The sequence below is a fragment of the Tenrec ecaudatus genome, chromosome 17 (assembly GCF_050624435.1).
Source record: "Tenrec ecaudatus isolate mTenEca1 chromosome 17, mTenEca1.hap1, whole genome shotgun sequence".
NCBI lineage: Eukaryota > Metazoa > Chordata > Mammalia > Afrosoricida > Tenrecidae > Tenrec > Tenrec ecaudatus.
The window spans coordinates 35,916,924-35,940,718 of NC_134546.1; the positions used below are offsets into that span (position 1 = coordinate 35,916,924).

At 43.5% G+C, this 23,795-nt stretch overlaps 1 protein-coding gene across 3 annotated transcripts in view; it reads left to right on the forward strand.

Annotated features, from left to right (window-relative positions):
• The window catches only part of PLEKHH2 (pleckstrin homology, MyTH4 and FERM domain containing H2), a 130,859-nt gene extending 108,931 nt beyond the window's left edge, over positions 1–21,928 (forward strand). Inside the window, exons 24-29 of one of the 3 annotated variants that reach the window (XM_075535894.1) lie at positions 724–865; positions 6,406–6,551; positions 10,645–10,774; positions 12,474–12,560; positions 15,863–16,000; positions 19,924–21,928. In XM_075535894.1, the coding sequence (XP_075392009.1) occupies positions 724–865; positions 6,406–6,551; positions 10,645–10,774; positions 12,474–12,560; positions 15,863–16,000; positions 19,924–20,109 (829 nt within the window). In that variant the 3' untranslated portion in view covers positions 20,110–21,928. The remainder of the gene's footprint in view (positions 1–723; positions 866–6,405; positions 6,552–10,644; positions 10,775–12,473; positions 12,561–15,862; positions 16,001–19,923) is intronic. The other 2 variants (XM_075535892.1, XM_075535893.1) reach the window with 2 other exon arrangements.
• The last annotated feature ends 1,867 nt before the right edge of the window (positions 21,929–23,795 follow it).

The window sequence follows — 23,795 nt, forward strand, 5'->3', positions numbered from 1 at the left end:
GTCAGAAGAGACCAGTCCCTGGGCATCAAGCTTGATAAAGTCGAGATTCAGCAAAAAAGAAGACCCTTTATGAGATGGGCTGGCACAGTGGTATCGGCAACGGGCTGCAATGTAACCGTGGTGAAGAAGGCACAGGACCCGCCGGCAGAGTATCCTTCTGTTGCACCTACGGTGGCTCTGAGTTGAAACCCCTCAATGTCACCTGACCACAACGTCACCTGACCACCACCGATCAGAGGGTGGCAAGGGAGTCCAAACACATTTTAATGTGCAAATCTTATTGTTTAGCTTCTCAGAGCAAGTCCCCCTGATGTGATATCGATGCTTGAATGGAAATCTTGTTCAGTTCTTCACTCCCTGGTGTGTCCCCGCTGTTTGCGAAGGGACCCCAGTGTTTGGAGACGCGTCCAGGCCAGTGAAATGGCGGGTCTAGCAGTACTCCGCGCACGGGTGGCATCCCTCCTTTCTCTCGGGGTCTTTTGTCCCTCCTCATCAATGGGTCAGGGTGTGCATTTCAGGGCATGAAAACAGCAGAGCCAGAGTGTCCTCAGCCTCGCATGGGATTTTTTTTCCTCCTGTCACCAAATGGTTCAGAGACGAGAAAGACAGCAGTGGTCTGCGTCAGTAGCTCCCAGAGAGCTGAGGTTGGTTTATTTTCTTCTTTGCAAGCATGCCATTTCATGAAGATCCGCCCCCCGCCCCCCGCCCTATTTGTTTTGGCAGGCTGTATTTCTCAGTGCAAGCTCGTGGAGAGACTGACAGAGAAAAGTTGCTGTTAATGTACCAGACAAATGAACAAATCGTTAATGGATTCTTTCCTCTGAACAAGGATCTGGCATTAGAAATGGCCGCCCTTTTGGCTCAGGTAACTTGCGTATAATGTGGGAGACGTACATTGTGAAGAGACGATATTAATGTCTGCCCTCAGGTCACTGTAGTAAAACAATAGCCACGCAGGAACGCTGGAATTTCATGTTTCTATGAAGAGCACCTTAAACGTCCCAGGCATAATTCCAGCTCCACTCCCCATGGCTGACACTGTGTTAGCCTTGTTGTAGAAAGCGACGGGCTTCCGTCAGGGAGCCTAGTTTCTTATCGATTCTGAATGTGTGCCACTGGGCTTGGCATCAGTAAAGGGATTTGTGTGTAGCGCAGGAGGGCTAAGACCGCCAGGTGAAATGGCCCGATGAACTCAAAAGAATCAGTCTTTAAAAGGCCTTTTACTTCCCTATTATATCCCTGTGGAGGACTAAGTGCAGCCTTCTGCATGCACAGACACACACACACACACACAAAGACTGACAGTTGTGTGTGTTTTTCCAAGGAGACCCAGTGCTTCTGTGGTTTGAGGACCCAACCACTATTCAAATGATGGGGTGACTGGACTCCACCAGCCGCTCGTGGGAAGCAAACAATAGCAGTCGGCTTCTGTAAAGACCGCCGCCTTGGAAATCCTACGGGGCAGTTCTACACTGTCCTTGAGATAGTTCAAGTTTATTGTGCCAACCTGGCCGATAAACACATGTGGGTTAATTGAAGGGTGGAGAGATAAATGACTCGGTGAGCCTCACCTTTCTAGTTCTGAGGTCTCTTCTTTTGTGATGGTCGGACCGGGGTGCAGCTGCCTTAGCCAGTTCCATGCTTCAGCTGGCAAGACTCACTTCCTGCGAGACATCCCTGAGGAGAAGCCACATGCACCTACCCCGATGCAGCCCAGGGTGCTGGAGCAGCCGTGTGGAAACCCCTGCCAATGCTGAGATGCTTACACGTTCACTGACTCTGCTTTCCTCCTGCAGTCAGCATCATTGTGTGTGTTTTGTGAGGTGGAGGAAGACTTTGTGGATTGGTGTTGGACATATGGGTTAATGTTGAACTTGTGGGCTTGGGCAGCACTGGGTTGGGATGTTTTCTTGTTGTGCACTTACCCTTTATCTAAAACTCTTACACATATGAGTTTCTGTGGATTTGTTTCTCTAAAGTACCCAGTCAAGCACAGGGTCACTGCGTAGGAATCAATTCGATCGTAATGGTTCTGGGTTTTGAGTTTTCATTGAAAAGTCTGGCTGTGCCTCACAGGGAGCCACGTGCACCCTGGCAGCTCGGTGAAGTCACTGGGAACCTGGGCTTTCTCTTTCCTGCTCTCCAATCTCCCCCCTGCAGCGCCTTTGTCAGGTTTCTCAGAGCTCTGGCTGTGATGACCTAAGAGCTCTAGTCCTAGTAGGGCGGCTGGGGAATGTGGTGGGCAGACGGCCAGGCGCCCCACTACGTTCAGTAGTTGTTAGAGAGAAGGAGTCAGTTCAGGGAACATGTTACCATGACATCTGAACAAAGACTTCGATCGCCCAGGGTTTTCCGTTCATTTATGACTTTCTACTCTCTGCGCTTTCCCAGGAGGCCTCCTTCAGCCGCTTTATCATTCGCCCCATGGGCCGGTGACTTCCAAATTGTTCCTCTCCAGTTGATGCTCCTCAAATTCAGCATGGCCCACCCTGAGTTCCTCATTTCCCCCCTCTCTGTGCTCACTATCTGTGCTCCATTCTGACCCCACACACAAGCTGCAAAGCCAGGAACCGTCACTTCTCAGTTTTCCGCCAGTCACTGCATCCTGCCACTTTTCACTCTTGGCCATGTTCTTCTCTTCCTCCTCCCCAACTGATCTCACTGTGAGGGCGAGCGCGCCACATCCTGCCTGCTCTCCGGCAGCAGGCTCCAAGCTCCTGCACGCTCCTCCTCCCAGATGCTAGACGGATCACTCCGGCCCCTATTGCTGCAGAACACATGGCTGTAAAACTCACTTTCTTAACCGCCAGCAGGACCGCTTACCTCTGCTCCACGCATCCTTGGCTTAGCCTGGAAGCTGGCTGTGCCACTGCCGAGGCTGGGACCATTGGAAGGTCTGTCTCACACACTGGCGGCTGACGCTGGCTGTCAGTTGGGAACTCCATTGGAGCTGCCAGCCGGGACACCTGCATGTGGTCTCTTCACATGACTGCTTGTGTTTCCTCATCGAAGGGTGGTTGGCTTCCAGTAACACTGCGGGCAAGAGTCACAGTTGTTTAGCTCCACCAACAGCCTCCTTCCGTGGGCTGGCAAGCCCGCCAGTTTCTTGGTTCCCACCACTCAGACTGTGCTGGGCTCTGCCGGGCTTGCTGCTGTTTCTCACTGTCTTTCTTCACCTTCAGCGTTACAGATCATTCTCCTGAGTTGAGAAGGTTCTCAGCCCCGTGGCCCTCAGTTCAGAAGACATGCTTTACTATAGGTTCTTACTGATGGTAGTGAGGCTCCTTCAACCTCTGTGGGGTTGGATATTTGACTTAATGTCAAGCATGGCCCTCCCAGTCATGCTGCCAAATGAGCCCAATTCCTGCAAGGTACATAAATTAGACACATCATACGTATTCTCTAAACATGCATTTTACCTTCTTCTGTTTCAAAGTGGAAGCCAGACATCAAGGAAGGAGACACTAATCTTTTTTTTTTCTTTTTAAACTTTAAGATACCACTTGTGTTAGTCTGGGTTGACTAGAGAAACAAATTTATACATACTCATATGTATATAAGAAAGAGCTTTATTGACAAGAGCAATTGAATATTGAGACAATACCCGGGCCCAGTCCAGATCAAGTCCATAAGTTCGATATTAGCTTCTATATCCGATACCAATGTACAAATTCCCCTCCAGACTCACGAAACACATGCAATGATGCCAAATGCAGGAAGATCACAGGCCAATGGGTGGAAAGTCTGTGGATCCAGTGGTGGTAGAAGCAGGTTAAGTCCTGACCACAGACTTCATAGGGGGCAGCGGTAGTAAGTGCGGCCTGTTGAGAGGTGAGGACAGCAGAGAGTGGTGGGAGGACTTGAGTCAGACTGAGAAACAGATAAACCAGCTTTCATTTGGTCTGAGGAGACTGAAGGATGGTTGGCTAGGTAGGGGATGCAGAATGATGGGAACCAAAGGAATGTGCAGTGAGACCTGAACCAGGTGACCAGCAGGTAAGAAACTTGATTGAAGACATGGTTTAGGACATTCCAAGAACAGGATGTAAGGGCAACACTGAAATGAGGAATTTCAACAGTAACTTAGATGAAGATGAAGAACTAAGTAAAGGGGAGACCCAGGGCCCTTTTGAGAGAGAAGCCATTCCTGCCTGGTGTGGGTGGAACCCACCCATATGCGGTTGCCGGGTGCTTTAGCCAGTGATGTGACTGCTCAGTAGGACAGTCCGCGGAATGGTCTCTAGCACATCCATCTTCTTGGACTCTCTCAGGTGACCTGTAAAAGGCCCCTGAAACAGTTGATCATATTTGTTTATACCTCTGTCTCCTCTACTAGATAATAAGGTCTTTGAGAACAGGCACACCATCCAACTGATTCTCTCCCCCTGTCACTTAGCACAGTGCCTGTCGAATCACGGGGTCTCGGAGAATGTTTGGCTGGATGGACGAGGGGACAAGTCGCTAGGGAAAGGGCAGGGGGTTGCATGGGTGGATAGAGGATGATGCCGATTTCGCCTAATTAATAAAAAGGAGAGCTGAGCATTTAGTCCTTAGAGAGAGATGGGCCTGAGAAGCTAATCCCCAGGAATGATAGAATATTAGAACGAAATGGAGGACGAAGGCAGTAACGTTTACGGAGAAAACCTAGGACAGGCGTGGGAATAAGACTATACATCTCACTCCCATCACATTCAAGAGAGAGATTTAAAAAAATACAACTTCACATACTGCTGTGAAATGTTACGGCTTTATCACTTTGATTGTCTTTTATGTAGACTTTCATTGTGCTGCCTTACTAGCAATTACAGTCAAACTTTTAAAATCCTGTACCTGTGTAAGGTCAAAACCTGTCAGAGAGGGGAAACTCCAATATTTTCTATTGCAATGTGGGATAACAAACCAAATCCACTGTCATCAAGTTGATTCTGAATCCTGACACCCCGATCGCCTGCATAGAAATGCCCCATTGCAAGTCTACAAAAGCAGACGGCCATATCTGTCTCCTGCAGAGCGGCTGGTAGGCTCAAACCATCAACCTCTGGGTTAGCAGCCCAGCACCCTAGGGCTCCTTAAAAAAGCACCCCAAAAGTGGTACAACAACATATACTCTGCCAAACGGTGGAAACTTGTGAAATTCAGAAAACAAGGTAGTCCTATTAAGTCCTAGTTTCCCATAGGTTTAACCACAAAATAGTACCTTAAAAATCATCCTATGTAGGTATATCCATAGAGACAATAACTAGATGTCTCGATCCTTAGGGTTATTACAGGGGATTTGAGGGTCAATGGGAAGCTAATACCAAGAAATACAAGAAAGAATCAAATGATCAAAAATTGATTGTGGTGATGATGATTGCACATATATTTAATATATTCAAACCACTGGATTGTATCATACAGGAAATAAATGTCAATAAAATGGTACCATTTTAGGTATATATAGATAATAGCAGGAAAACATGCTACTATAGGCAATAGCAGGAAAATGTACTGGCCTTACCTAATAGCAAATTCTATTAACGGATCTACCTGCAAAATTTATCTGTAGAATTTTGCCTTTAAAAAAGTCTATTAGCAGTGCTCCTGGGTCGTGAGATTAACCTAAGGAGGTTAATATTGAAATGGGTTAGAAATAGTTACATTGTAGCTTCTTTTCAAAATTAAAATTTAAATGGGGTTTGTTTCTGTTTTAATAACTAATCTTACAGATACTTGGAAATCTCATAGGCACACAATCATGGCAGATTTTTGTGGGCTATGTTATAAGGAAAGTTTAAAAAAGAAGATGAATTCTCCTTTAAAGAAAAGGAAAGATGTTAGTCTGGGTAGACTAGAGAAACAAATCCACAGAGACTCATATGTGTTTAAGAGAGAGTTTTATATAAAGGTTAAGTGTACATTAAGAAAGGATCTCAACCCAGTCCAATCCAAGCCCATAAATCCAATATTAACTCGTATGTCTGACACCAATCTACAAAGTCCTCCTCAAATTCCCAAACCACACGCAATGATGCCAAATGCAGGATGATCAGAGGCCAGTGGGTTGAAAGTCTTTGAATCTAGTGGAGGTGTAAGCGCTGTCAGGGGTCTCCACATGGCTGCTCCAGCACCCAGGGCTGCATCGGGGTAAGTCCATGTGGCTTCTCCTCAGGGATGCCTCGCAGGAAGTGAGCCTTGCCAGCTAAGGCAGGGAACTGGCTAAGGCAGCCGCACATTGGTCCAACCATCAGAGAGCAAGAGACCAGAGAACAAGAAAGGCGAGGCTCATGGAGCCATTTATCTCTCTGCCCTTCACTTAACCCCACATGTGTTTATCAGCCAGGTTGGCACAATAAACCTTAACTATCACTCTTTCCAAAGCTCTTTTCAATAACCTGTATTTTCTCTCCTTTGGATTTTCAAAAGGTGGAGAGTGGAGATTTTGAAAGACCTTTCTCAACTCCAGCCGGGCAGGTTACTAATCAGTGCAAAGCAAATCAAACCCTAAAGCAAGTCATAGAGAAATGTTATCCTAAAAGGTATAGAGAAGGCTGTTCTGAAGAACAATTAAGGTAAGGAATTCTCCTCCCTCTTTCTAGGCTAATTACACTAGTTTTACAGTGATTTGTCAATGTTGTTCAAATTGTATCATAATGATAAAAAAATTGTATATGACTTTATCATCAGGACTTTTTAATATTATTTAGTGCCAACTGATTATCTATCATTCTTCCTCCTTTTAAAAAATGCTTCTAGAATCTTGAGAATCTATTTTTACAACTGAAAGAAATACATTTAAAAGTTCATCTTGTTTCAGAAGACCTACTTTTCATCACATCTTATTCATTCTTCCAAATGAAACAGAAGGGAAACCGTGATCAATAGCATGGCTAATTTCATTTCGTATTCACAAACACCTTTTATTTCTTAGCTAGTACAGTATAAACAGGTTGGAATATAAATAAACTTTCTTCTTAACACACAAGTTATTCTGGGTATAAATTTTTTATTCAACTCAACTTGTTTGGCGTTTTGATTTTAGAGAGTGCATCAAGAAAGGCTTTTAGATGAAAAGCCAGAGTGCAGCGCAGCACACCGTGAGTTGGCCTTTGTTCATGTGATTTGGAGCGTTCCCCCATCTCTAACACCGCTCCACACCAGGAGCAATAGTGCCTGAATTCCACCGTGGAGAGTCATTCTCTGGGTTCTGCTTTTTGTACTGTGCTTTCAAAGATGAAAATAGGCCCATGAGGAATTACCTTGTGGTTGAATTTGGACTGAGCGTGTCCGTAAGTTGGTCCTATTGGGTCACCTGTGTGGTGCTGTGAGGCCGAAAGCTATTTCATTAGTATTTCAATCCCAGCAGCGTCACCCAAAGGGAAGGGATTTCAGCTGAGCGTCCAGACTAAGCATGGACTCTGAAGTCAGAATGGCTCATCCATTTCAAAGGAATCAGCCACGGAAAACTGTGGAAAGCATGGAAACACTGTGAGTGACTGAACACCTGCTGAGCAGAAGCAGCACACTGTCAGAGACAGGCCAGGAGACAAGCCCCTTGCTTCGGGAGGCACTCAGAATCGGACCGAGGAAGAGCCGCCTTCTCAGAGTGCAGTCAGCCATGATGACCTCAGGGCAATAGAGCCTCCTATGGGGGTAAAAGCCTTTGGGACCTCCATTTGCTGATGGGGCGCAACTACGTGGAGTAAGTCCCGGGGAATGCCCTCGGACCATGGACCAGGGATGTGAATGGCCTTGCGGTCATGTGGAACGCGTTGGAAATTGCATGGTTGCAGATGCAGCGAGGTTTAAAATTAGCACCCTATCATTTGATCTCCTGTATGATCCATTTAAATTTGTTCTAGTTTTCCGTGTTTTCTGCTTTCTTTTTGATTGAGGTTTTTATCTGTTTACTTTATTATTCTTGTTAGTTTGTTGTTTATTTGTTTTAAAATATTTTTCTATAGATTAAATCCAGGAAAGGTAAATCTATAGAGGCAGTCACTAGATTAACGGTCCCTTCGTGGCACAGCAGGGGAATAACGACAAGTACAAAATTGAAGAAAATGTTGCAAAACTGACTGTGGTGATGCTTGTACCACGCTTCTTGCTGAGATTGACTATTGAATTGTGTGATATGTGAATTATATCCCAATAAAACTTGCAGAGGGAAAATGAGTAGACACTGCTGCAAACATCGATTAATAACTGGAGCTTGGAATGTATGAAGTATGAATCTAGAAAGACTAGAAGTTAAAAAGCGAAATGGAGTGCATGAAGATTGATGAGCTGAATAAAGATCAGTGAGCTGAAATGGACTGGATGGTCCATTTTGAATCAGGAAAGCATAAGGCTTTACTACGCCAGGAGTGGCAGTCAAGAGGAATGACATTGTCCTCGTCATCAGTAAGGACATCTCAGGACCTATGTTGAGGCACAATTCTCCTACCTGTGATAGGGTAATGTCTATCTGCATGTAAGGAAATCTAATCAGTGCAACCATTGTTTGAATTTATGCACCGCCCACTAAAGCTGGTGATGAAAAATGGAAAAATTCTACCAATGTCTTCAGTCTGAAATTGACCAAACAATATCGTAATGCATGGATAACGATTGGTGATTGGAGTACAAAAGTTGGAAACTAAAAGGAAGGAACGGCAGTTGGAAAATAGGGTCTTGGCGGTAGAAAATGGGCAGGGTATGCCATGATAGGATTTTGCAAGGCCCACACCTGCTCCATCGCAGACACCTTTTTCAACAACAAAAAGGTGACTATACAATTGGACATCTCCAGGTGGAATACACAGAAATCAAGTGGACTACATCTGTGGGAAAAGATGATGGAGCAGGTCAGTGTCAGCAGCTAAGCCCAGGCGAGGGCTGGCCATAGAGCAGCACATCAATTGCTCATCTGTAAGTTCAGGTTGAAGTGGAAGAAAGTGAAAAGAAGTCCTCGAAAACCGAAATACAATCTTGAGCCCCTGTCCCATCCCAATTTTGAGAACCTCCCAGGACTGATTTGATGCATTAAACCCTAATGACAGACACCTGATGAACTGTGAATGACATCAAGAGCATCACACATGAAAAGAGCAACAGGTAATAACAGAGGCAGGAAATCAAGAAAAGATCAAAGTAGATGTCAGAAGAGACTCTGAAATTTGCTCTTAATCGTCGAGTCGCTAAGGCAAATGGGAGAAATGATGAAGTCAAAGAGCTGAACAGAAAATTTCATAGGTCAGCTCAAGAAAACAAAGTCAACTATTATCATGAAAAGGGCAAGACCTAGAGTTAGAAAACCAAAAAGGAAGAACAGACTCAGCATACCTTAAACTGACAGAACTGAAGAAAAGACTCAAGTTGAAAGGTTCTGGGGGCGAAGTATTGGATGATGCCGGAAGCATCGAAAGAAGATGGGGTGGGAGGGGGGAGGGAGAAAGAAAAGAGGAGCAAATAGAAAGTAAATGTTTAGAAAATAATGATGACAGCATATGTACAAATATGTTTGTTACAATTGATGCGTGGATTGTTATAAGAGCTGTAAGAGCCCCCAGGAAAATGATCTTTAAAAATGGAAAGAATTGTACCAAAAAGAACAAGGTGGCATTTAACCGTTTCAAGAGGTAGCATATGGCTGAGCCAATAGTACTGAAGGAAGTTCAAGCTACACTGAAAGCGTTGGCCAAAAGCAAGGCTCCAGGGATTGAGGACTTTGTCTTGCTTAGATCCATGATCAATGTTCCTGGAAGAAGCAGTCAAGATATCAAAAGATGAATTACATTGGGAAAATCTGCTGCATAATACTTCTTTATAGTGTTGAACAGCAAGGATGCTACTTTGAGGACTGAAATGCACCTGACATAAGCCATACACCTGACATAAGCCATACACCTGACATAAGCCATCGTGTTTCCGGCGCTCTCATGAGCATTTGAAAGTTGAACATTGGGTAAGGAAGACGAAAGGAAACGCAATGCATTTGTTGGGGAAGGATGTTGAAAGTACCGTGGGCTGCCAGCACAAACAAGTCTGTCTTACAAGAAGTAGAGGCGGAATGCTCCTTAGGCTTTGTCTCCCGTACTTTTGTCAGCAAGAGACCAGTCCCTGGAGACAGACATCGTGCTGGTGAATAGAGGGACCTGGGAAAAGAGGAAGGCCCTCGGGGAATTGGATCGACACCGCAGCCACGACAGTGGGCTGTAACAAAGAGCGACTATGAGGATGGCACAAGCCGGGCGGTGTGTCACTCAGCTGTGTGCCAACGCTGAGTCAGAGTCGACTACCTGGGCACCTAACTACACTCGCGACTGTGAGGATGGCACAAGCCCGGCGGTGTGTCATTCAGCTGTGTGTGCCAACGCTGAGTCAGAGCCGACTACCTGGGCACCTAACTACACTCGCAGAAGCGTTTGTGTTTGCTTACTGTGAATTTAAAGAGGGATTCGACTTGGGGGTGAGAGTGTTGGGTGTGAGAAGAGCCTAAGCTTTGCAAAGAGCACCGAGAGCCTGAGGCTTTTGTCAAAGAAGTGGTGTAAAAAGAGGAGGCGAGGAGAGTGGCCCGGAGAGTCCTGAAGGGACAGCGCCCCTGGCTCACAGTTTTGCTGTCATTGGCCCTGGAAGGGTGATAGACTGGTTTCACTTTTGTGTGGTTTGTTTTCCTTTCTGTAGGCAGCTGTGCCAGCGACTGTCCACACGATGGATGGCCCTCCGAGGACACAGTGCTGCGGATTGTGTACGCATCTACTTGACAGTGGCCCGGAAGTGGCCATTCTTTGGTGCCAAGTTGTTCCTTGCAAAGGTAAGTCCGTTAGGGATGCGAAGAGGCACGCAATACAAACTGCTGTGTGTATGGCCGGTTCCATCGAGTTCAGCCCATTGAAGCACTACACTCTGTTTTACCGTATCAAGCTTTTTAAAAACTAAGGAATTTCACCACGTTGTTGTATTTGTCTGCTTAATGACATCCTTTTTGACACTGTTTCTCCTTGGCACAGTGGTTCAAAGCTCGGAGGCTAACCGAAAGGTTGGCAGTTCACACCCACCCAGTGGCTCTGTGGGAGAAAGATCTGGCTGTCTGCTTCTATAAAGATTCAGCCTCAAGAACCATAGGGGGCAGTCACCTGCACTTGCTGTGACCCAGAATCCACTTGATGCTACTTAACAAACGAGCCTCATGGACACTGTAACAGCTGGTGTTTTTCAGACAAGCCTTTCTGATCACTATTCTGCATGCAGATAACACAGGCTACATCGCAATTCCTATATACACTCTTGGCATTCCTTAATCAACTTAAGAGAACCGCTCAAGTTTTTGTTAGAATTTCAGTTTCTGACTGTATTGGTCTGAGTACTGGAGAGAAACAAATCCACAGAAACTCATATGTGGATAATAGAGTTTTAGATAAAGGGTAAGTGCACATCAAGAAAACATCCCAACCCAGTGCTGCCCAAGCTAACAAGTCCAACATTAACCCATATGTCCGACACCAATCCACAAAGTCCTCCTCCATCTCACAAAACACATGCAATGATGCCGACTGCAGGAGGAAAGCTAAGTCAGTGAATGTGTAAGCATCTCAGCGTTGGCAGGGGTCTCCACACAGCTGCTCCAGCACCCAGGGCTGCATCGGGGTAGATCCATGTGGCTTCTCGACAGGCATGTCTCGCAGGAAGTGAGTCTTGCCAGCTGAGGCAGGGAACTGGCTAAGGCAGCTGCACCCTGGTCTGACTGTCAGAAAGCAAGAGACCATAGAACTTGAAAGGAGAGGCTCACTGAGCCATTTATCTCTCTGCCCTTCAATTAACCCCACATGTGTTTATCGGCCAGGTTGGCACAATAAACTTTAACTATCTCACTGACAAAAAGAAATTGTGGATATGCAAAAGCATCAATAAGTTTTCATAATAAGAGATTCTTTTATTAATATTTCATGGTTGTATGCAATAAAAAAGTGTAAAGTTTAGCATTTTTGGTTACTGTTGATCACACAGTTTCATAATTCTTTTTAATCTAATAGTACTCATTGAATATCAGATTTAGTCATATTTTTCTTTAAAAGTATATAACTATAATAATTCTTTCCATTGTAATAGTGCAAAAGACTGCATAAAGTATATCAATAGAATTTGTTTCATTAGAAAATTGATCATTGTAGAAGCCCTCAGAGTTTTATTAACTAGTAGCTTCTGGAAACAAAAGACAAATAAGGTATAAACATTATTGCTTCCATGTTGAAGATGAGGAAATCAAGGTTCAAAGAAATTAATCAGCTTGTCCTTGTGAACATGTGAGAAAACATAAATATGAGTCTCAAATCCAGGTCTCCTAAGACATTTTCATGCTCCTGTCAGTATATCACATTACCTCTTCCCCAACAGATTTTTGAAGTAAGTTTTATTGTTATGTAACGGTAAGTGGTAGTTGGCATTTAAAGTGAAAAATCTTTCTGTAAATTTGCTAAACATTTATAATAAAGTATAATTTCCCCTCTTCCTAGCCCATAACTCCATCATCCTTTGGAAATACTGTCATATGGTTGGCTGTCCATGAAGATGGTTTAAGCATCTTAGAATACAACTCTATGGTAAGATTAAATCCTAAAGTTTGATTTTCAGTCAACATTCAGTTTGACATTCCATTTCATTGTTCAGTCTACCATAAAAAGGAGATAATGATATCATAATCTAATTCGCCTCATCCATGCAAACAAAGCATTCTCCTTAATACTCAGGAGTATCTATTTTACAAATATGACCGTGAAGATTATTTAACTTTTAGAAACAAAGATTAAAGAAAAATTTTAACAACAATAAATCTGGAAAGGATCTCATGGACTGAATTGGGGGATACAATTGAATGCATAGACTGAAGGGAATAAAGAAAACATGAAAGACATTCTCCAGGCAGGAAACACACTCTAAAGGAACGTACCATTCCGGAAGCAGCTCAGAGATCAGCAGAACTGTGGGGAGGAGCGTGGCGATCTAGGTTTCCGCGGGTGGCCCCACATGGTCTTCCTGATCTCAGAAGGTGGAGACACGGACTGCGGCATTTCAAGGGGTTGGATACTGCCAATTCGGTTCTGGACGCTGGGGCCCGAGAATGGAGCGTCCATCGACAGCTAAGGAGGGGGGCTTGCCATGTCCAAGAAGAAAGGGGCTTGCCGGCGCCTAATTATTACACCAAAACCACTAATCACGCCAAACCAAACACCATCTAAAATGAATCAAAGCTCTACATGTAAAAAGGCTTTTGCCACCACTCCCCAAAGAAAGGCTGAAGGGGATGCTAATTGAGAGAAAGCCAAGGGGAAGGGGGATCCCAGAGGAGATCAGCGAGGTTATCTGCTAACCTGCTCCTCCAAAACCAGAGCGTGAGCCTAAAAAGGCCCCTGGGGGAAAGGTACCCAGAGGGAACCGGAACAGCTGGCACTGGCAAGGACGGGAACAGCCCTGCTGAGAATGGAGATGCCAAAGCCAACCAGGCAGAGATGCCTGCGTTTGGTTAATTGTGTACTCCTGGTGACTGTATGGTTTGAAATACTATTTTTATCAAGCTTTATAAAAATGTAGAATTTTGCTTGCTTTATTTGTTTGTTTATTTATTTGTTTGTTTATTTTAAGCTATGTAGTTAGCACCCACAACACTTCATTGTTGGGTGGGGGGTGGGGGGCAACATGTCACTAATAGGATGCCTCCAAAGCTAGATTGATGTGGAAGACAACACCTTGCCCTTCTGGTTTTGAGAGACTCTCTCTTGGTTCCCAGCATAAGGGATTCCCTTCTGCCACCGGGGCACAAACAGGGAGAAGCACAATTTGTTTTTACATCCTCCTACCCTCTTCTCCCTATCCGCCTTCAGCATAGACTTGATTCTCATAAACCCAAAGACCTGTGGGGACCTGACCGCAGAATGTTGATTGTTAGCATATCAAGGATCTGGATTTTCCAAGGACGCTATCCTGATGGCATTCCACAAAAGAGCAGCGGTTCCCTGTTTCAGAATTGTGGATCCTCAGATTGGCAATTCTGCCGTGTTCATTTCATTTTTGAAAGTCAGGGTCGGCTCGTGAAACGTTGTTAAACAGCATGCCCAACGTGAAATGTGACCTGTCACTCTAAACTTTCCCTTTTCTGAGCATCAGATGAAGACTTGAGTTTTATGGTGGCTTTCTGATTTTGGTAGTTCATTGAAGAACGAAGTTTGAAAGTGTTGTATACTGTTAATGATTGTCTTCCTGTGTCCTGCCCGAATACCATGATGCTTTATGAAAAGTATCTTTAATAAAGCTGGATACAATTTGGCTTGGGGGGAAAATGAAATAAGTTTAAAAACTAAAATAATTCATGGAAAAATGTAAGCGTGAAGCTATGGGGCCTGGTTTTCAGTGATGAGCTGTTCAATTCAAACTCACTGCCACCCAGTTGTTGCCAGTGTAAAGCAACCCTATAGGACAGGGTAGAACAGCCCCCGTGGGTTTCCGAGGCCGTGACTGTGTGAAAGTAGAAGGGCACAAAGATGTTAGTGGGACCTCATAAAAATGGAAAACTTCAGTTCATCACAAAATTTTATCAAAATAGTGATAGGACAGCCTACAGATTGGGAGAAAAATTGGGGGAACCAGGTAGTCAACAAGGGTTTAATATCCAAACTATATAAAATACTTATACATCTTAACAACAAAAAGACAACTGAACCAAAAAAATGGGCAAAGATCCTTAACACATTTCATCAAAGAAGATATTCAAAAGCCCCCAAAGTACACATCTCCCTCGGGGAGAGGCAAAGAAAAACCACAAAGAGATGCTAATTCATGCCCAAGAGAGAATAGGCAGGGATTAAAAAAAAAAAAGGAAATAATAGTTGTACATTTTTAGAATTTCTAACCAAAGAAATAATTAGGAATGGACACTGATAAATATATACAAAATATTTAGTAGAGTGTTATTTTACATAGTAACCTTTCAACATGGCTTCAATATACCACAATAAGACATCGGTTAAATCATTAAAATAATATCACACAAATAATGTACATCTGTTATCTCTGAAATATGTCTAACAGTGTTGTTATATTAAAAAAGCAGACTAGGGAGGGAGAAGAGGGGAATGAACTGATACCAAGGGCTCAAGTAGAAAGAAAATGTTTAGAAAATGATGATGGCAACCTATGTACATCGTTTCTCGGCCTTTTGGCTAAGATCAAGTGCAACATATGTACAAATGTGCTTCACACAATGGATGAATGGATGGATTGTGATTAAAAGCTGTAAGAGCCCCCAATAAAATTATTTTTAAAAACAAACACCAGGAATCACTGTGATACAAATTTCATATTCCTCAATAAAGTTGAGCTCTATAAATTTTTTTGAAAAAAGAACCCCTAATAAAATGATTTTTTAAAATAAATAAATAAATAAAGCTGAATATTAGGCAACATGCATACCATGGTATCTTATGACATATATCAGAATCAGGTTGAACCATATGGACTACCAATACTTATCTGTTTCATATGGATTAACCTAGAGAGCTATCTTAAAGGACATATACAAAAATATTAATTGTTTTTCCCTAGAGGCAGGAATATGTACAGGTGCTTTTGTCTTCTTCCTGTATTTTAAAATTTCTCTGCAGTGAGTTGTTTTGGGTTCAAAGCATATTTTCATTACAAAGGCAAATAATCCCTAAACAATGAACCCACTACTATGTATTTTAGATGAAAAACTATGTATTTTAGATCATATACGAGTTTTAGAAAATAATTTTCTGTACTGTGCCAATTATTGGTTCTATTTTAATGGCGATATGTGTAATTAATCTTTTCTGATCTTTGTTTGAAAGTAAAGAATATATAACATATTTGGTTTGTCTTCTTTTTTAAGAGGTTAATCATCAGTTATGTGTACAAGAGTCTAATGACCTTCGGAGGTTATCAAGATGATTTCATGGTAGTCATTAACAATATGCTTTCAAAGGACAAACCTACAGACAAATTACTTTTTGCCATGGCAAAGCCCAAGGTGAGTGGAAACGTTTCAGTCAACTTCATTGCACTAGATGATTTCCGACTTTTAACATTGATTGAGCAAAAGCCATACTTGGGGAATGGCGAGGGACTGACTTTACTCAGAATCAAGTAGTCCTAGATTACAATTTCCACTTACTTTATATTCATAAGCCTTCTCTCCTGGTCTAAATGTTGGTATGCTACTACTTAAGAATTAAATGAAATTTGCGTAGTGGTTTCCCCACTGCTATACAAAAGGTAGACAGAAGGCCAGGGTCTAAGTGGTTGGCAGATACTTTATTCACATTGTCATATGCGTTTGGGTTTGTTAACTCAATGTTCAGTGTTTCAGGGGAGAGAATTAAAAAAAAACTTCACTGCCATCCCACCATCAAGTCGATTCTAACTCACAGCAAACCTGCAGGACCGAGTGGGTTTCCCGTGTGGGTTTCCAAGACTGTAACTCTTGATGGGAGTAAAAAGGCTCATCTTCCGCTCTCAGAACACCTGGTGGTTAATCGCAAATAGAATTTATGGAGAGCATTTATTAAGTTTTAAACAAGACAATGACAAGACAAAATCAAAGCACATCGTATGGATGAAGGCGACCATCAGAACCAGGCCATAATGACATCCAAGGATTTACAGATACTCAGCCACTTAAAAGAGGATCACTGGTGGAGTAGTGGTTGTGCACTGGGCTGCGATCAGAAAGGACAGCAGTTCGAAACCATCAGCCTCTCTGAGAGAGAAAGACGGGGCTCTACTCCCATAAAGAATAACAGTCTCAGAAACTCACAGGGGCAGTTCTACCCTGTCTGATAGGGTCACTGTGAGTCTGCATTGACTCAATAGATAGCAGTGTAAAGCGGCCACTTCAATGGACAAAGGAAACTCTCACAAAAACATGGTTGATGGAGAATGAGTCCATCACACTTACAGGCAGGACCACAGAAATGGGAAAGGGACCATGATTGGGACACGGACATTAGTCTAGATGGAATCAATTATATAATTGATTCAGGGCCTTCCAACCAAGCCAGTCAGAATATGACACATGGTCATGTGGGCCTTAGTACCCCAAATTCCATCCAGGATACACCAGGCAAGTTCCTAAGGGCTAGGCCGCCCCTCCCTGGACTGCCTAGGGGAATGGCAGTACTCATCTCTAGTTGATGGTCAGAAAGAATACAGTGAAGGCTAAATCGATATGGAGATTCAGACAGGATTTAGGACTTCCACCGTAAATCTGTAAATCGAATACAAAAAAAGAGGGGTTTTATCGCTAACGTTTTATTATCTTATGAACTGCCTATGTAATTTTAATGACAAAGGAAAAGAAATAAAGAGCTACATTGTATTTTCTTTCAGCGTTTAGTAAAAGAATGAGAAATTGATTTTCCGAAAACTTTAACTGTTTCAGCATTCTCAACAAAAAGAGACGTTTTTGTTGTTGTTGGCATGGAATTCACAGGCCGCACAATTTAAAAGTTCAGTCATATTACGTGTGAGGCAATTATCACCACAGTTATTTTAGAACACATTCTTTCTCCTCCTCGTTGTTGGCAGCGCCCAGTGCCCCCACCCTCCCTTGCCATGCTCCTAGATCTCTTTTTAATCTAGTTACTGTCTCTGTTTCCTGGATTTCATATACAGAAACCTATGTAAAACACACACAAAAGAACACCAATAACAATGACCAAATAGAAAAATCTCAATCGAAAAGAAAGCAGAAAATCTTAAATACGGGAACCGATTTACAATGGGTCAAAAGGGCGATCAAAAGATGAGGTGTTCTATTTGAACCTGACTGCATCTGCCATCACTGTATCAGGCCCTCTGCCTGATAGAGAGCTCTCCGGTCAGAGGGAATTCACCAGAGGCTTCATCCACACGGGGACCCTGCGAATGGAGTCGGGACTTACCCTGCCATCCGTTGGTGTTGTTAGTGCCAATGAGATGCTTCTGACACACAGGACCCTGTGCACGACACAACAAAGCACTGCGCAGTCCTGCGCCAGCCTCACAATTGTTTCTAAGCCTGAGCCCGTCCTTGCAGCCTCTGTCAGTCCATCTCCTTGAAAGCCTTCCTCCTTTCCACTGCCCCTCCACTTTGCCAAGCATGGGCTGTTCTGACCATATGCCATCTTTGCCTCTAAGGAGCACTCTGGCTGTACTGTTTCTGAGACAGACCAGTTTGTCATGTTAGCCCTCCATCCTACTTCCAACGGCCTTCTCCAGCGCCACGCTTCAAATGCATCAATTCTTCGTCAGTCTTCCTTATTCAGTGTCCAGCTGTCAACTGTCATCTGTGACCGTCTGCAAACTGGGTGTTCAGAATTGGAGTTGTGATACCCTTCCCTCTTCCAGAATTGTATTATGTTATTTCTGATCTGTGATCACACAAGTGTGTTGTGATCTTGTGGTTCTTCCTTAAGGACTTAATTAATGCCTCACTGAGACAGCTGCTTGTTTTAAGACAAACCTTTAAGATCCCAGATGCTATTCTTTCTGATTGCCAGGCACCATCTGATCTCTTCACCACACTTTGCTGTAGCACCAGATGTTCAGTGATCTCTCTGAGCTCAAGTATCGAGTTTGGAAGAGGATCATGGCATAAAGAATAATTGTTCTTAGATTAGGGCTCCAATTGGTCAGTGGTATAGAATTTAAAATACTGTTGGGAAAAAAGAAATTATACATGTATAAGTCAGTTTTAAGAACACGATACATGAATTGTTGATCAAAACCTTAAGTGACTGAACACTATTTACACAAACAGGTTTAGGGATAAGGCAAACTTTCAATAACACTCATTGACAAAAGCAGACCCATACCTGCTAGACTAACACATGTCATAAAAAAGCAAAGAGAACATGAAAAGAGTGAGTGTATTGGGGTCCTGGGCCACTGAATATTGGGTACTCACAAAGTCAGAGATGCAAACCAAAGTCCAGTGACCACCAACTCCCCAAACTGGAATATGGGTCACCTGCTTTTTCTCAGACTGAAGTGTTTCAGCCTTAACTCTAAGGGAGTATTTCAGCTCTTTAAATGTGCCATAGGTGGGTTTTAGGGCGGATCCAGTATAATTAGTGGGGTTTCCAAATTGGGTCCTCCTAGTGTGGTTGTGAAGTGTGTTGTGCACCTCGGAAGAACAGAGTCGAAAGTCTCAGCAAGTGTATAACATGTGGCCTGGGTCACCAAGGTCTGGATCGAAACTAGGTCCAAAGTGAAGAAGCAACTTCTTAATAATCTGAAGCTTTTATTTTTTTAATTAAAGCCATACTTAAGCAAGGGCAAAACCTTCAAATCCGTTTATGGTCTAGCTGATTCAGGAGCACAGCAGCCCTGTAGGACAGAGGGGACCTGCTGCAAAGGGCTTCCCAGGCTGCACATCGTTTGCAGAAGCAGACCACCGCGCTGTCGTTCTCCCTCAGGGAGCCTGCTGGGGCCGAACCACTGACCTTCGGTTAGCACAGAGAGCAAACCACTTAACTGCTCTGCCACCAGTCATCAATGGCGTCACAACCAGGACTTCATTCCGTTGAAATGAAGGTGTTCATAGGATGTGCTTCATATTTTAATGGATTCACAAACTTTAAGATGATTGATGCATTATAGTACTATCATATTTTCGAATATTGCCACTAAATTTTTGATATTTTTTTAAGATTCACACTTTCTGCTGGTGTAAGTAATGAGAAAATTACAGGGCCAGGACAATGCCAGGTCTGTAACTGCTTTCTTGTTTGACCTAGAGAGAAGAGAGTTCTGGTATCCTGGGCTCTGGCACATGTAGTCCACCATGATCCACACTTCTCTCTCTCTCTCTCTCTCTCTCTCTCTCTCTTTCTCTCTCTCTCCCTCTCTCTCTCTCTCTCTCAATGAGAACTTCTCAGGAACCTAACCAAGCTGTTGTGGTTGTTGTTTCAGATCCTTGAAATCACCCTTTTGATTGCCAGTTACATCAACAACTTCCATCAGCAAAAGGCAGCATTTCACCACCTCTCTGCTCCAGCCTCGCTCTCAGCCCAGACCCGAGAACCCCAAGGCAGGGCGATGGGAAGCCAGCCCCTCCTGCCGGGCAACAGACCCACCAAAGGCCCCACCTTACTCTGAAACCGCCGGAGCCGGGACTTCCTGTCCTCTGGCCAGCGGCTGTGTCCGCTTCAGACAAGCTCGCCGCGTTCTGACCCACCACGATGGAGGTCACTCTCTTTTATTGATCCTGAAATATTCCAGTGAGGCCTACCAAGGAAACGAAACCATGAAGGTTTCCAGCCCACTGATTAATTAATGTCTTAGATTAAGTGCTCCTACACTTGTCAAGTTGTCCCTTCTCTCTGGCCATCTGGCGCATTGCGCAATATTGGTTTTCTTTGCCTTTCCATTCTTAAATATCCTGGCAATCTCTGAGAAGGGAAATTCCACAACTCTGGTGAACCAGTTGATCGTTTCGAAATGCTCACTGCCAAAAAATTAAGTACTACAATTAAATGTGTCTTTATTTATTTTTAATAATCATTTTATTGAAGGCTCTTGGCATTCACATTTGTAAGGAGCAGCTGCAGGGTGCTGTCGAGGGGGAAGTTTGAAGAACAAGTGAAGTTAATCTTTTTGACTCCATGAATCATTATGTGAGAAAACAGGAGTTAAGTAACTGGAACCTCCCATGCGGGATTGAACAGTATACCTTCTCCCCTTTTTCCGGATCTCTGGAGAGTGAAATGGAAAATGAGAGAGTGACTCCTGACATTCCTTCATCCTCAGCACAGAGTTCCCTGGAAAACTTCCTGCATTTTCTGCATGTGGAGCTGGGTCGTTGTGACCTTGCTTTGTTAAATAATGATCTCTTTAAGAAGAAAGACAAGGCTTAAAACTTCTCCCTCACACACAGTCCTTCATAATTATAGTTTAAAAACAAATTATCAAATTGAATTTTTTTTTAAGAAAAGACAAAAATAGCTTTTCTGTTTAAGATGATAAATTTTTAGTTTAAAGAGCTTGGAAGTGTATTCCATTATTTGGTTAAGATAGTTCTGGTAATTAGTATTCATTCAGAATAAAAACGAAACTGTGACAAGATAAGAAATTTCTATTTTTCAAATGTTTAATTTTAGCAATAATCGTCGGTTTACTTTATTTATGTGTAGAACAAGTGTATTTATTTGGGGACATGCATTTATCACTTTGCGCGTGGGATATATTTTAACCAATCTCTGCGCATCTGAGCGGTTGATTTAGTTCTTTCCGTGGCTGCTCCCTCCACGTGGCTGTGCCCTGTTCTCATGCTGGCCCTTGCCAAGTGTCCTTTAAAATGCTCCATTCCGTGGTAACCTCCTGGTGAAAGTCAGAGCCCAGAGTACATCACCTCAGTCATACTTCACTTTATTGGTAGTGACAAAAAGGTCAAAAAATCCGCATCGAAGTAGATTTCCACTGACTGTTTCCCTGCGTTTCTTGAGCCACAGCTGTCCTCTGCGTAAGCAACCTGGTCTTCTGGGAATAGACTGGTTGCCAGTTTGGGGTGACTGTCAGGAGCCGTCTGGCTGGGATGCAGTCGCGTTTCCAAGTTTCCCAGAAAAGCTAGCAATAATCACTGGTTGGTGAGCCAGAGGCTTGGCAGAGCTCTTCCAGATGCGTGAGCACTCTACTCTCAGGCAAGAGTTCACTCTCTGTTCAGACTCCAACAACTTCTCATTTAAGCAGGTAGTGAAGCTTAGCTTAAATTGCGGTCCCTAAGACTTCGCATTTATTTTTGATAGAGATAAAATATTTTGATAGAAAGGAATCAATTTCCTGTAACTGATGATGTGAAAATTTTATTTTATATAGCCATTTAAAAAACTCAAAGTATGTTATTATGATTGGTTACCGGAGAATAATGTTACATGCTTAATTGTAATATTTGTCTCCTATCATTTTCTTCCCTTTCAATCATAATAAATGATTTGTGAAAACCATTTTGAGCATGCCTTTTGAATAATCTCCAAGAAAGACCACATGTTTTCATTGTTAAAGCTGAGGTGTTCCCCCAGGAAAATGGTAGTTAGTACCTCCTCCTCATGCATTCAGGCTCGATCTTCAGTGTTGCTGAGTTTTTCCATCTGAAAGGAGCTGCTTTGGCGAATTGTCATTTTAATTCGTGTGTACACATATATGCCTTCATATATGCATGTGTCTAAGCACGTGGCTAATAGGTGAGTAGACATTAGCTAGTAGATGAACCATTCGGCTTACCAGCAATTTTATAATAAGCCCCTTTGGGGAGTTTATATCATAAGGTGCATTGAATGGAATGGTGCTTAAATTTTTTATTTTAAATGTTCAAGGTTGGGTTGAGGGGAGGTGTCAGGGTGTCATTAAAGCCAATTATGACTGCCATGGCTTGGATTTGAATTTGGCTTTTGAGCTACAAAAGTAGTCACAATATATAAAGTCTTTGTTCCAAAAATGTGTTGATTAGTTGGTTGTGTGAAAATGTTTTTCCGTGGAAAAAGATACATGGTGATCAGGTTCTTAGGACACATATTTGACCCACAATTGTACTGAGAAGTCTAATCCTGAAGCACCGGCCATGACCAAGAACCATAATCTAGTGTTCTCGGAATGCTAAAAGGCCTTTCACCTGTTCATCCACCCCGCTGCAGCTGCCTCGGATTGAAATGCCCTCCATGCAGAGCCTCTGGGATGGGGCCTGTGGGGGAGCGCATCCAGCGAGGTGGGGGCTAGGGGCACTGGCTCCTACTGGAACCTCATCTCTTGTTTAGCCCAATTTTCTTTCCCCAGAAGAAAAGAGGCTACAGGAACAACCTCGGCTTTCAAATGAAAACAGAATTCACCCATACATGTTTACGTAAAATAAGATCTCAGAGCCCGGCTCAGGATTTTCTTGGATATTTGTGTTGGGGAACATCCTGCAGAATTGGGTGGGACCGGGCAGGAGGCTGGGGGAGATGAAACACACTTGCAGCATGTGTTGAAACGACTGTTACCTAAACAGAAGATAGTCCTGATGTTTAGACATGTTTGTAATGGGCACCAATCCCCAAATCCTCACGATGTGCTTCATGATAATAGACAGGAACGAAGCATCCAACAGGAAAAAGTCTACTTGAAAATGACTCTCAAGCAAGACACGTTTACTAGTGCTATTGTTTTGTGCCAGTTAGTCAGTTCCAGAGCCGAACTGTCCCACAGGATTTCCAAGGCTGTAATCTTTCCAGAAGAAGACTGTCCGGATGTTTTCCTGTGGAGCCACTGGTAATTTCAAACCACCAACCTTTCCGTTAGCAGCTGAGGGCTTAACCATTGGGCAGGGCTCCAAATGCTCACCTAGAGCATTCAAATACAGAACACTTCCCAGCCCTTGGCTAGCATAATCTAATAAATATGGGCTCAAGCCAAAGCCACTGCCATCAAGCCAATTCTGGCCCTGTAGGACGGAGGTGAAGCAGTCGATGGTTTGTCTGTGGCTTTTCCTCTTGACAGAAGCAAGCTGCCCCATCTGTATCCCATCGAGTGGCAGGTGGACTCAGACAACCACCTTTTGTGTTACCAGCCCAATGCTAAGCCCACTGTGCCACCAAGCTCCTTTAGTAAACAGGAGTAGGTGTTTCCAAAGGTGTTGCTAGACCATTTGGGTGGCTGTCGTGCAGTCAGGTGACTTCTTTAGCAGTAGCACTCTGTTGTCAGGTGCTGTCAAGTCCGTGTCATCCCGTGGCCACCCTGTGCACGACTGAATGAAAACACCGCCAGTCCCGGGCCATCCTCACGTTGTTGTTGCGTTGGAACCCATCATTGAT